The 14,902-nt window shown below is 48.1% G+C and overlaps 1 protein-coding gene across 1 annotated transcript in view; it reads right to left on the bottom strand.

Annotated features, from left to right (window-relative positions):
• Window positions 1-10,157, bottom strand: part of LOC145361194 (leucine-rich repeat transmembrane neuronal protein 4-like) — a 200,753-nt gene extending 190,596 nt beyond the window's left edge. The window contains exons 1-2 of the mRNA XM_080216835.1: window positions 9,856-10,157; window positions 7,536-9,064 (exon numbers count right to left, since the gene is read on the bottom strand). Coding sequence (XP_080072961.1) covers window positions 7,536-9,064; window positions 9,856-9,859 — 1,533 coding nt within the window. The 5' untranslated portion in view covers window positions 9,860-10,157. The remainder of the gene's footprint in view (window positions 1-7,535; window positions 9,065-9,855) is intronic.
• Between the last annotated feature and the right edge of the window lie 4,745 nt (window positions 10,158-14,902).

The raw sequence follows: 14,902 nt of genomic DNA, 5'->3' as shown, positions 1-14,902 counted from the left end.
CATGGGAAGTGCGGTGGCACTGTAATTAGCACTGTTGCCTCACAGCACCAGGGACCCCAATTCTGGCCTTGGGTCACTGTCTGTGTGGAGTCTGCATATTCTCCCCGTGTCTGCGTGGGTTTCCTCCAGGTGTACACAGTCCCACAGTCCAAAGATGTGCAGGTTAGGTGGATTGACCTCACTAAATTGCCCCTGAGTGTTCCAAGATATATACGTTAGGGGGATTTGCAGGGTAAATATGTGGGATTAAGGGGATAGGCTCTAGGTAAGATACTCTGTCATAAGGACCAGGAGCAGGAGTCGGCCATCTGGCCCCTCGAGCCTGTTCCGCCGTTCAACAACATCACGGCTGATCTTTTTGTGGACTCAGCTCCACCTGCTTAATAACACTTAATTCCTTTACTGTTCAAAAATATATCTATCCTTGCCTTAAAAACATTCGATGAGGGAGCCTCAACTGATTCACTGGGCAGGGAATTCCACAGATTCACAACCCTTTGTGTGAAGAAGTTCCTCCTCATCTCAGTCCTAAATCTGCTCCCCCTTATTTTGAGGCCATGCCCCCTAGTTCTAGTTTCACCCACCAGTGGAAACAACTTCCCTGCTTCGATCTTATCGATTCCCTTCATAATCTTATATGTTTCTATAAGATCTCCCCTCATTCCTCTGAATTCCAATGAGTATAGTCTGAATGTACTCAGTCTCTGAAGCCAGTGCAGACTTGGTGGGCTGAATGGTCTGTTTCTGCAATGTAGGGTTTGTGTGATTCTTCCTTAATTTTGGAAAATCTCACTTGAACCTTGCAAGGCAAATTTCTCTGCAGTCTATCCCTCACCCCTGCTGCTGTGCCCACCAAAATATAGTGATAGATAGGAATACACATGTGGCCTCTTCCCTCAAAATACGTTCGCCAAATTTAATCCTTTTCACCGTAACTTGTGTTCGATGGTGTTGGCGGAGCGTCAGATCTTGACCTTTGTTTTGGTGGAAGCGCAGAGGCACAATGCTTGAGGTTGTGATGGAAGATGGCTCAGGAAAAGGCTCTGAAGCCCAGTGGGAAATCACTCTCTCGGCACTGTCCTGAAATATTCCGTGCTGAGTCGTCCGAAGGTGACTGTGACCTGTGTGCCACCACTGTCCCTCAGCTGACGAGCACCAACTGGCTGAATTCCCTGCTGACTAGCAAGACCACCGACCCCCCTCCACCACCCCAAAGCCCCCCTCACCGTAGGCCTTTAGAGAGGTAGCTTTTTTATTTGTTTACTATCTGAGTGTTGCTTTCTTCTGCTGATTCAATCTCGTGCGCCTTGGGAGACCTCAGCACATTTACAAACAGCAAGCCCATTTGGAGCCCAAAAGATATTCAGTTTGCGGGTGGGAGGAGAAACGGTCATCTTATTAAAGACCGTTTTATGCAAGATCATGGATTGTGTTCAGTCACAAGGGCCTTCTGTACAAACACGAGGTAGACTACGTACAAATAATGGTTGACAATGTAAAACTGCTTGCAGTCTTGGTGATTCTGGCACAGTTTATCGTGAAGCCGCTTACTATCGCAGAGGGGATGCTGTGCAATTAAGCCAGGAGCTCAATACTTAAACAGCATATTAAAGGGAAATTTGTTGCTATTCTGTTAAACATCAGTAAGTACTGGAGTAATTCAGGGCATTGAATAAACATGATTTTTGTTGGAATGCCGACATTTCCACTTTGATTTCCCCTTGGCCGAAGAATCTATGGACTTCCCCGCCTATTCTTCATGAGTCTTGCTGACATCCAGTTCCAGAACATCCCACCACCTCAAGTCAACCGCATCAATTTCAATTCCTTTGTGGGACATGGGTGTCGCAGACTGGCCAGCATTTATTGCCCACCCCTAATTGCTCAAGGGCAGTTGAGAGTCGACGATATTGCTGAGGCTCTAGGGTCACGTGTGGGCCAGACCAAGTGAGGATGGCAGATTTCCTGCCCCAAAGGGCAATTGTGAACCAGGTGGGTTTTTGTGACAATGGTTTCATAGTCAGAAGTAGATTCTTAATTCCAGATTTTCTTAAATTGAGTTCAAATTCCACTATCTGCCATGGTGGGATTCGAACCCCCGTCCCTAGAACATTCGCTGAGTGCCTGGATTAAGTCCAGCGATAATACCACTTGGCCATCGCCTCCTTCTATTGTGTTGGAATGGCTGTTGTGCCCTGAGATGGTGAATACTGAGTTGGCACTTGGGTGAGGGACCCAGACTCTTGAATCTGTCGGCAAGAGCAGTCATTACAAAGGGTTACCTTGGCTCATACCAGGGGCTCTGAAGCTAGTTACAGCACCTGTACCACCGCTCTGGCCATGGGGAGTGAACCCAGCCCAGACCTGCTCCGGAGAACCCCAAGAACACAGAGTGATTGGTGCCTTTGTGCACCAGGTGGGCACAATGGCCCTGAACAAAGCGTGGTGTGAGTTGGGTGATAGTTCAGGCGCGGTTAGGGGTTTGCAGTAAGGCTGGGGAAATTGCACTTTGGGCAAAGCTCTGGAAGTAGCCGGCAGCTCAGTGGAAAGGAAAATGTCAAAATGAGTCAACTACATAATGTCCCACAGCAGTGCTCTGGTCGGAATGCAGTTGTGAATTTGAGCTTCCACAATGACACTGTGATAATTTATCCATTCCTCGGGTTCTGAGGGAACATATCAAGGACAAAGTGGGAATAATTGTCAACTGGCAAATTACAGGCAGTTGCGCTCTGGGGGAGAGCAGGTGAAAAAGAAATCAGTGGGAAGTTATCATCTTTCTTTTAAGTTCTTTTCACATTTTCAGATTTGATGCCTGAAGGATATTGATATACTGAGGATGCACACTAATGAGAATTAGATTAACACTGAGGATGTGCACTAATCACGTGTATATTAACGTCAAGGATGTACACTAATGAACAGCAGATTGACATTGAGGATGTATACTAACTGCAAGTATACTAACACTGAGGATGTACACTAACAATCCAGTCGATTAACACGGAGGATGTACACTATCTACACATATACTAACACTGAGGATGTATACTAATCATATGTACATTAACATCAAGGATGTACACAAATGAACAGCAGATTGACATTGAGGATGTACGCTATCTACAAGTATACTAACACTCAGGATGTACCCTAATGATGAGTAGAATAACACTGAGGACGTACACTAACTCTACATGTACACTAACACTGAGGAAATACAGCAACTACTGAACCCACGCTGATGAAGATAGAATAGCCAGAAGCTAATTGAAAGATCACATTTTTTTTTACGACGTAATATATATATATCGGCAAAATAAATATTTGTCCAGCTAATTCGCTAACTGCAAATATAACCACGAAACACAGAACATTTACCAATTTAAAGGTTAAACAAATTGAGATTATATTTGGTTACTTTTCACTTTATTTTGCATCAGGGAGGCTTATCAGGAACTTGTAAAGGCAAATTGGCCTTTACAGAAGCCCATACTTTCCTGAAAGATCAACTCAAATAGCATCCTTCTTGGCATAGCTCTCAAACCTGTGCCTCCTGGATTTTTTTTCATGGAATCCCTACACTGCAGAAGGAAGCCGTTTAGCCCCTCGAGCCTGCACCAACTCTGGACAGAGCACACCATCCAGGCCCTATCCCTTGCCACACATTTACCTTGCTCATCCTCCTAACCCGCACAGCTTGACACCAAGGGGCAATTTAGCATGGCTAATCCACTGAACCTGCAAATCTTCTGGGTGTGGGAGGAAACCCATGCAGATACGGGGAGAATGTGCAATCTCCACACAGTCACCCCAGGCATAGAAGATGCATGTTCTTCTGATGCTGCCCATATTCAGCTTGGGTTCCACACCCACTGAAATGGCCAGTCACTTATCTCCAAACCTGGTCACAACTCGAGCAGAAAGTCCACTGGCAACAGATCCAGCCTCAGAATCATAGAATCCCTACAGTACAGAAGGAGGCCATTCGGCCCATCAAGCCTGCACGGACAACAAGCCCATCCAGGCCCTATCCCCCGTAATCCCACATATTTACTCCACTCATCACCCTGCAACTAAGGTCAATCTAGCACCACCTAACCCACACATCTTTGGACTGTGGAAGGAAACCGGGCCATCCAGAGGAAACCCACGCAGACGTGGGGAGAACATGCAAACTCCACACAGACAGTGACTTGAGGCTGGTAATCGAACCCAGGTCCCTGGCGCTGTGAGGCAGCCGCGCTAACCCACTGTGCCACTGTTGCTGGCATCCTGTAGTTTTAAAAAACAGCTCCTCGAACCCTGTAAATCTTGCCCATTTCTATGGCTCTGCGGAATAACACACTCAGTTATCCGTTGGGTGAAAGCTTCCATGTGAGTCCCCTTTTTAGTTTGGGAATCTTGAAAGTTGTGTGTTCCACCACAGGAACCCTTCACCAGAGTAAATTTTCCTTGAATCAACTTTTTAAAGAAGCCAGCTCACAAATACTGCTGAGTTGGAATGGGGGCACCGTGGTAATGTTACTGGATCAGTAATCCAGACATCCAGGTCAACTCTGCACAGACCTGAGTTCAAAATTCACCATGGTAGCTGGTGGAATTTAATCAATAATGTTGGCGTGAAAAGCTAATACCAGGAAGAGTGACCACAAAAACTGCTGTATTATCACAAAACTCCATCTGTAACACTCATCTCCTTCAGGGGAGGAAATCTGCCATCCTTACGTGGCCTGGCTTATATGTGACTTGAGACACACAGCTGTTGTCTCTTAACTGCCCTCATGATACGGTCCAGCCAGACATCTCAAGTGTATCAACTGCTGTAGAAGTCAAAACAAAAGGGAATGCAACTTGACATACCCACAGAGGGCAGCAGTCCCATTGGAACACCCATCCTCTGCAGCTTCCCCTCCTAGCTACACCCGTCTTCCCCCGGTGTCCCTTGGCTGTCACTGGGAGAAAATCCTGGAACTCCCTCCCTCCCTCCCCAGTAGCACTGTGGGCATACCTGTACGGCACTGGTTCAACAGGCAGGCAGCTCAAGGGCTGACAGGGACGGGTGATAAATGTGGCTCTTGCAAACAACTAGCTCATCTCATGAAATAATTTTTTTAAAAATTCCAAATAGCATTCCCTTCCATCAGTGAGAAAGTTATGGATTTAAATGCCACTCCAGGACTTAAATAGAACAATAGAAATGATACTGCTTGGGGGGAGCTATTCGGTCCATCTTGTCCATGCTGACCCAAAGACACTGAAGTGCTAATCCCAGGGGGTAGCCATGATGTAGAGGTATTAGCGTTGGACTGTGGTAGGCAGAGTAAGAAGTCTCACCACACCAGGTTAAAGTCCAACAGGTTTATTTGAAAGCACGAGCTTTGGAGTGCGGCTCCTTCATCACTCACCTGATGAAGGGGCAGAGCTCTGGCACCTCGTGCTACCAAATAAATCTGTTGGACTTTAACCTGATGTTGTGAGAGTTCTTACTGTGAAATCCCAAGGGGGGCATTTTGGCCCATCTGGTCCATGCTGACCCAAAGACACTGAAATGCCCTTTCTAATCTCATTTTCCTGCACATGGCCCTTCGCCTTGTAATTTCCAGCATTTAAGGTCCGGGTCCTTTGTAAATGAGTTTAGGATCCCTGCCTCCACCACCAACACGGGCAGGGACTTCCAGACATCCACCACCCTCTGTGTAAAAATATTGTTTCTCATATCTCCTCTAATATAAATAAGTTGCCACTTGACTCGTACTGAAAGATTTGCGGAGGCGCTATATTGTATATGAGATTAAAACAAGAACTCAAATGTATTCTCTGATGGAATGCAGGTGGCAGTGACATGGTCAGCATTGGTTACCCATTGCCAGCAGCACAGAGGCAAACCCCTCTGCCCATTCCAGCCTTCCCTTCAATGTATTCATTCAGACGTGTCTGAACGATCCTGCGCCAGGGAATTGTCCTGATGCCTTGGTCAACATTCTTCCTTCATCTAATGACGTCATATTCCTCTTTTGGGATGTGGGCAACACTGGTGGAACCCACATGTGTTGGTCATGGTTAGTGACCCTGACAGGAGGCTGCTGCAGTGCTCTCTCAACAGTGTTAGACAGCATCATCAGGCCAAGAACAGGTAAACTATCCTTTCATCCTGTTTGTTGTTGTCTGGGGAAACTCTGCACAACTGTGGACGGCGTGACAGATAGAAATGATTATATCCATCCTCAACACCCACAGACGTCTGAAACAAGAGCTGGAACCCTGGCTCACCTCTTGCCTCCTTCCTAGCTCAGGCAGGCTAATTGTAATACCCCAGCTCTTGCTGCTAGCTGAGAGCAGGCACCTTCATGTCAACCAAGGAATCAAACCCAGGGCCCTCTGGCCTGTTGGATGCAGTGTTACACCAGGTGGTGCTGCTAAGTCACCAGGGGAGCGATGTACTGCTATTTTCACTCTGAACTATTTATATATGAGTTGATATTGAACCAACACAAATACACAGATAATCAATGAGTTCCATTAACACACCTCGCCACTGAGGGAGCAGAGTACCAAACCAGTGTCACAACATTGTGGAGACTGATCCAATAGCAGTTAGATAAGAAGTGGATCAAACTGCAAAATGATAGAAATTTTTTCCTGAGCTCATCTGATTAGAATTGAAGAGACACGCTTGCTATCATTTTGTTTAGAAAAAAATTCTTCTGATGCAAATTTGGCAAGTCATCTATCTGTGTGAAAATGATAGTTATTCTGTTTATTGTTTAAATGACTCTGGAGTAGCAACTGCATAAGAGGCAGCTCATCGGTTGTGTGTGTTGGGGGGGGGGACGCGGTGGGCAGACCCTTGGGACTGATGAACATGTGCAGAACGAGAGCCGTGTTGTTGTCAGTGGGCTGTGTTGAGAGGGGTGGGGGAAGGTGTGGTAATGCAGGGAGTGCAGCCAATTTCAAAATTCCAGCAGCTGCCAACACACAAGTGAAACTGAAGCTTGTTGGTGACAGTGGCTCAGAAAGACATCTGCAATGGGCCAGTCCTGGACACCACTTACCAACTTGGCATGGCCACTTGCAGAGGGCTACAGGCAGGGCTGGGGAGCCCACGCTCACGTCGAGAGAAGGTGCTTGTCGTGGATTAGTGGGAAGTGAGCAGAAAATGCCATTTCACATAATCTTTTTAGCAATTTAGTGTTTTCCTGCTGCTCAGAATCACTCAATTGCTGACCTGCAGAAGAGTGGTTAATACAATACTGTAGAGACTATTCACTTTTGAAATCACATCTGCTGACTGTTTTTGCAATTACCCATCATGGTGCTACACTGCAAAGCCAAACACAGAGGGGATATCTGGACCCTGCCATGTGCTGCACACCTGGCAATGGACCAGTCAAAGGCAACCTGAACACTTGATACCCATCCTCCCCCCACACCCCACCTCCCCTTGAATTGTACATTGAACAGCAACTAGAGTACACATTTGTGCAGAGCGAAGGAACAACATTTACGCCTGTCTAACCCAGCATGCTCCATACCTCACATTCCCTTGAGACGGGTCTACTGTAGGTGCAAGCGGCAGTCCCATTGACCAACACATCCACGGTCTCTGAATTAGTTGGCTTGTAGTCCACATAGTACTCCTGCAGCGGGGAGCTGATCTGCCGCTCACACTCCCTCTTTTTCCGTCGCCTCTTCATGAGGGACCGCTGCTGCAGTTGCTTCATGCTGGCCGGGTACCTTTTCCACGAGACGTAGATAACCAGCAGAATCATGGTGACCGACAGGAAGAGGGCCACGCTGCCCGCGATGATCTTGTGGAAAGAGATGGGCTCAAAGTCTTGCTCCGAGGAGGGGCTCGACTGATTGGTGGGGTGGGCGGTGACGGGGAGCTGGGCTTGGCCGCCGGCGCTGGTGGGGGCCGCGGGGGTCCGCTGCGTGGTCTTGGAGCCCTGCGGCCGTTGGGTGAGGGCTGGGTTACCGCCGCTGGGCGAGCCCGTGCAGATCTTGTAATTGCCCACCGCCTCCATCACGTTCTCGCCCTGCAGCGGCTTGGGGCCGGCGCAGATCATGGCGCTCTCCCGGTAGCCCTGGAAGCTTTTGAGCCAGCTGACCAGCGAGCAGATATTGCGGTTGCACTCCCAGATGTTGGATGAGAGGCTGACGGTGGTGAGCGAGGTCCAGGAGCTGAGGATCTCCTGGCTGATGGTGGTGAGCTTGTTGGAGTCCAAATGGAGGCTGTGCAAGTTGGGCAGGCAGCGGAAGACACCCGGCACGATGGCCTGGATCTCGTTGCCCGACAGGTCCAGCTTCTGCAGAGAGCTCCAGGTCCAGGACATGCCCTGGCTGAAGACTCGGATCCGGTTCCACTGCAGGTAGAGGGTGCGCAGGCTGGCCAGGCGCGGGAAGTGAGCCAGGTTGACCTTGGAGAACTGGTTGTGCTCCAGGTGTAACTCGGTGAGTTTCATGAGACCGGCGAAGACATTGCGTGCCAAGTTGCGGAGGCGGTTGTAGCCTAGGTCCAGGAACTCCAGGTTGCGGCAGTCCTGGAAGACGCGCACAGGTATGGCTTTGAGGGAGTTGGACCTCAGGTGCAGACTCTGAAGCTTCCGCAGGCCCTTGAACTGCTGGCCCTGGAGGGCGTGGAGCTTGTTGTAGGACAGGTCCAGGTTCCGCAGGTTGGGCACTGGGTGGAAGGTGCCGTTGTGCAGCCGTGTGATCTTGTTGGAGCTCAGGATCAGCTCCTTGAGACGCCGGATGCCCTGGAAGGCTCCCTCGTCCACCGCTTGCACGTAGTTGTGGTCCAGGTAGAGCCATGTGAGCTGGTTGAGCCCGGAGAACTGGTGGGGCCGGAGCGACTTGATGCTGTTGTAGCGGAGGGAGAGGCCGAGCGAGCCGCCAGAGATGTTCTGCGGGATCTGCTGGAGGGCTTGGGACTCGCAGTAGACAATCTTGCCGTCACACCTACACGTCCTCGGACACACTCTTTCAGCACTGGACAGCGCCCAGAACAACAAGGCGGCGAATAACACCGACGTGGCAACCAAGTGTCTCATCAAAGAGAAACCTGGGGGGGCGGGGGAATAAAGAGGAATTAGACAGGAAAAAAAACACTCATTGCAAAGTTACAATATCCTGCTGTTCTCAACTGCATTGTTTCACAGCGAGAAAGAAATCTATTTATGTCGTGAATATTTACATAAATATTGGTGAATATCCACTTGCTAAAATATTTCCATGCTCATTCATTACTTGGTGAATATTTGGTGAATGTTTGTTTAGTTGGGGAATATTTATTCGGTGACTATTTCCTTGGTGAATATTTGACAAATATTTCGTTGGAGAATATTTATTTGGTGGATATTTGGTGAAGATTTCCTTGGTGAATATTTGAGTATTTAGTTGATGGATATTTAGTTGGGGAATATTTATTTGGGGAATATTTGATGAGTATTTAGTTGATGGATATTTAGTTGGGGAATATTAAGTTGGGGAATATTTGATGAGTATTTAGTTGATGGATATTTATTTGGGGAATATTTGATTATTTAGTTGGTGAATCTCTGCCTGCTGGATATTTACATGGTGTGTCCACCTTGCTTTATTTGCACCGCGTCTCCAATCGCAGCTTTTTTTTTGCAATAGGAAAAGGGGTTTTTAAGTGAGGCCAGGTAGCCCTTTTGGCTTGTCACTCTTCCTGATCAGCACCTGAACAGCACAGCCCCAGACAGATGTGTGAATTGGCATCCTTCATTACTCTGGCCCCGCGACAAAACCTTCAGATCCAGTGATTAGCGGGGGAGGGTGAGAGAGGGGGTGGGGGGGAAAGAGGGGGAGTTAAACTCTGATTTTACTCACCCATCCTTGTGTCGGCGAGTCCGCTTGCCTCCCGGCGGTTGTATTTTTCCTCCTCCTCCTCCCCCCCCACCCCCAAGCTCTGGTTTTAGACTTCAGGTTGCATGCTTGCCTCGCCGTCAGGGTCAGGGCTGCCAGCAATTGGTGGGCAATGCTGAGGTCCCGACAGCGATGGAGATGCTCCCCCGGCTCTCTGCACTCTGCCAGCTGCTCAGGGCTGCCATGAAAGGGCCAGGGGAGGGGAAGGGGCGCGCTGCCAGCGGGGCAAACTTGGCGCAAGCGATCCTCTGGCCAAATCCCTCGCCCGGAGCTGCCGGGCGCCCATCTCTGGGACGGAGCAAGGACTGGGGGGGGGGGGGGGGGGTGGGGAGACTGTTTCAGTTTCCAACCCCGGACAACGGTGCTATTTTCTCTCTGTCCCCCCCGCCTCCCCACACACACACACACACACACTAGCCCGCCTGTCCTCCTTCTCCCTCCTCTCAGCCTCTCCCTCCCTCTGTCTCTCTGTCCTTTCCTCTGTTAGAACAGCACTTGTCTGTAACTTCAGCACCAAGACATACACACACATACACACACATACACACTCTCTCTCTCTCACCAAAAGCCCTTTCCAATCTGAGCGCGCTAGCGTGCTGATCTAGTAGCCCTGACGCGTTGTAGAGACACCCACATCCAACCCCCCCACCCTCCCACCCCCTCCCCTGTCTCTCTCTCTCTCTCTCTCTTACAGAAATGTGTACCCAGCCTCACGTGTGTGTGTGTCTGAAATACATCTCCTCTCCCTTTTCGTTCATAACATAAAGGACAGGAGTGGGGGGGGGGGAGGTAACAATTGTTGACTGCTTTATTCATTTCATTTTTCTCTCCCCCTCCTCAATGAGAAAGCCTGAAAGGGGGGGGGGGTGCAGAATTACTAGCTCTTGCTGCATTATGACATGAGATTTTTTTGCATTACACATCATTCCAGCTAATTTAATTTTCTCGCCAATCTGGAGTGTTTGTCAAACCGCAGCAGTTTTTTCTCTACCCCCCCCCCCTCCCTTTTTCTACCACACTGGCGAGGAGGGAAGGGGATTTATTTTTTGGGGTTGATGGAAGGGAGGAGGAAGGGGGACGGGGGTTGAGGGGGGGGGGGGGGTTGGTCCTCGGGTCTTGCCAAGTGCCTTCGACAGATGACAATTTGCATTTGCAGGGAGAAGATTGATATTCCGAGGGAGAGAGTGAGTGCTGGGCTTGGGGCTGGTAGTAGTGTGTGGAGCCTTGTTTATTTATTTCCTGCTCCCCCTGTAACTCAGACTGCGGGGGGAATGCCACCCTGAGGGGTGAGTGCTGAAGGTGGGCACAGCTCATCGACTCGTCCAACAGCCATCTCCCCCACCACCCCCTCACTTTCCCCACTCCACCTCCTTCCCAATCGCGGCATTCCCAACGCCGCCGCTTCCCTCAAGCTGAAACTTTTTTTTAAGAAAAGGAAAGTATTTATTTTATCTCGTCCATTTAAACCATTTACTTCGGGATCATTTTAACTGCAGCATCTCTGTAATTCAACTCAGTATCTGTCTTAATTCACTCTGCAGTGTGCGCGGAGATAAATATGTATATGTAAAACAGTGATATAGTTTCCTGATAAGGGAATGTGGTATGCAGTGGAGCTCAAATCCTTTAACCTGTTCCCATCCGCTTACTTATTTCCAATGGACAATCACAATTCCTCTTTCTGAATTCCAATTAATTCCCGACCACTTGTGTCAATCTTCCCTCTGTAAGGTAAATCTATCCCCGACAAGTCACAGTTGTTTTTTTCCCCAGTTCTGTCAGGTAGCGAGGTTAAAAACAAAAGGTGTTTTTTTTTGGAGTTGATTTTGGGGCCACTCAGGAATTTCGCTCTGTGCGGGATTAAGTTAGCTGAATAGACGTCCTCCGACCCGGTGACATCTCAGTTGATGGCAAAGGCACGCATGCCTTGGATCCTGCACTTCCCCTCTCCCGAGTTCAGCCTTGTACCTTCTTGGGTGTGTGACCACCAGCATGCTGCGGGAAAGCTCGGCTGAGAGAAACTTCCCTCTGCCTCCTGTCCCCAAGAGAGGAGACTTCACGGACTGCTGGTGCAGACTCAATGGGCCGAAGGGCCTTTTTTGCGCTGCAGGTTTCTGTGATAAGAAAAATAACAAAGAAGACTGTCACTGGGCTGTAGGCTTCAAGAACTTTGCAACCAATGACACCAACCTAGATTTCACACAATGAATCTGGATTCTTCACATTGTTTGCAGATGTAGATATCAAATCATTTTTTTACTGCCTGAATAATTCAGCATCTTAAGGTTTCTGATAGACAGGGGAATGAAGGGTTATGGGGAGAAAGCAGGAAAGTGGAACTGATCCACTTCAGATCAGCCATGATCTTATTGAATGGTGGGGCAGGCTCGAAGGGCTAGATGGCCTACTCCTGCTCCTATTTCTTATGTTTAAGTAGCAATTGCAGAAAACCTAATTTGTTAATGTAACAAAAGAAGTAGCCATGGACACCCAAAGTCACCTCTTCAGGATTGGGGTGCAACCTGTTGTCCTTTGTCAGTTGGTAATGCCTGAAAGATTGAGAATGGTGGTAGGTGGCACAGTGGTTAACACTACTGCCTCACTGTGCCAGGGACCAGGGTTCAATTCCAGCCTCGGGTAATTGTCTGTGCGGAGTTTGCACATTCTCCTCGTGTCTGTGTGGGTTTCCTCGGGATGTTTCGATTTGGCCATGCTAAATTACCCCTTAGTGTCAGGGGGATTAGTTTGGGTAAATGTATGAGGTTATGGGGATAGGGTCTGGGTGGGACTGTGGCCGATGCAGACTCGATGGGCCAAATGGCCTGTCGGGATTCTATGAAATGGGCCAGTGATAACAATGAGAAGTGAGAGAGCTCTCTGAGTGCTGCTAAATTGAGTAATGGAACCATGGAATCTCTTTCTGTTGGGTGTCTACACCCTGAAACAAGAAAGCAGCTAACAAGTGTGGAAATGTGTCATCCTCAGGACAGTGGCTGTCTCCCACTGAGCTTGGTTTGAGATCAGGAAGAAAGCTCCTGGTTTACACGGAAGCAAAGGGGTATATAATGACTATTACAGCAAACATTTGGCCTGTGAGATACTTCAGTGAGAGGAAGTTGCATTTGTGAAGGGGAGAGACAATAGATGTTTTATCAGACAATATTGGCAGGTATGCAGCAAGTAAAATCTTAGACCAGGAAACAGATCACAAAGCTACACATATTCGATGATGCATACATCATATATCGAATCATTTCCACCGAGAAAATCACTCAGTCTTGATCACTTGAGCCCTTGTTCTTCAAGACAACGCTCCCTCAGAGTAGAACAGCACTGTGGATTAGGCAGACATAGGCTGCCTGTTAGAGTACCATCCCAGATGAGGAAAGAATGGCGCTCGGTAGAGACTACAAAGACAAATCTGCAAAGGTAAGATGAATACAACAAATACATGCCAACTACTGGGTTAATATTGGGTACAGTAGCATTGTGGTCATGTCACTGGAGTGGTAATCCAAATACTTCAGTTCAAATCCCACCAAGTGCATGAGGGAACTTGAGGTCTATAATTTGATGAACAAAAAGCGACCAGTAATCATCATCATGTAATGAATGATTGGATGTCGGAAAACCCATCTCATTCACTAATCTCTTCCAGGGAGGGAGATTTGTCTGCCTGACCTGGTCTGGGAGATCTGTGTGACTCCAAACCCACAGCAATGTGGTTGAGGAGGTATTAAAGGTTTTAAAAAACATTAAGGTGGAAAAGTCCCCAGGGCTAGATAGGGCCTCTCCCAGAATACTGAGCGAGGCAAAGGAAGAAATTGCTGAGGCTTTGGCCAAAACCTTTTTATCCTCTTTACTCACGGGAAGGTACCAGATGATTAGAGAGTAGCTAACATTGTCCCTCTGTTTAAGAAGGGCAGGAGAGACAATCTGAGAAATTACAGGCCTGTGAACCTGACATCAGTGGTGGAGAAATTATTGGAGAAGATTCTTAGGGATACGATGTATTCACATCTCGAAGACATTAGGCTTATTAGCGTTTTGTGCAGGGCAGGTCATGTCTCATAAACTTAATTGAGTTCTTTCAGAAAGTGACAAAAAAAACCCAGGACAGGACAGTGGATGTTATGTCTATGGACTTTAGTAAAGCCTTTGATAAGGGTCCTCATGGCAGGCTGATACAGAAGGTGAAGTCATGTGGAATCCGAGGTGAGCTATTAAGATGGATACAAAACTGGCTTGGGCATAGAGAGCAGAGAGTAGCAGCGGAAGGGTACTTTTCTAACAGGAGGTCTTTGACAAGCAGTGTTCCACAAGGATCAGTGCTGGAGCCTCTGCTGTTTGTAATATATAAGTGATTTGGAGGAAAATGTAGGTGGACTGATTAGTAAATGTGCAGATGATTGAAAAACTGGGGGAGTAGTGGGTAGTGAGGAGGATTGTCAGAGGATACAGCAGGGTATAAATCAGCTGGAGACCTGGGCCAAAAGGTGGCAGATGGAACTGAACCTAGACAAATGTGAGGTGGTGCGATCTGGAAGGTCTGCTGCAGGAGGAATGTATCCAATAAATTGTAATATTAGCCTACAGAGGGATCTAAGCGTGCAGATCCACAGTTCCCTGAAGGTGGCAACTCAAGTGGACATAGTGGGCAAGAAGATGTATGGCATGCTGGCTTTCATCGGGCATTGAGTACAGGAATTGGAAAATCATGTTGCAGCTTTGTAAGACTTTGGTTAGGCCGTATTTGGAGTATTGTGTTCAATTCTGGTTGTCACACCACCAGAAGGATGTTGATGCATTGGAAATGGTGCAGAAGAGAGTTACCAGGATGTTGCCTGGTTTGGAAGATATGGACGATGAAGAAAGGTCGAACGGACTTGGATTGTTTTCATTGGAACGCTGGAGGATGAAGAGGGAACCTGATAGAGGTTTACAAGATTATGACAGGCTTGGATAGCGTGGATAGTCAGAGTCTTTTTCCCAGGGTCAAATGGTCAATTAT

This window comes from Carcharhinus amblyrhynchos, chromosome 34 (assembly GCF_965287045.1).
Source record: "Carcharhinus amblyrhynchos chromosome 34, sCarAmb.v2.hapA, whole genome shotgun sequence".
Taxonomy (NCBI): domain Eukaryota; kingdom Metazoa; phylum Chordata; class Chondrichthyes; order Carcharhiniformes; family Carcharhinidae; genus Carcharhinus; species Carcharhinus amblyrhynchos.
The sequence above is the reverse complement of the archived record's forward strand: the minus strand, read 5'-3'. Positions and strand labels throughout refer to the sequence as shown.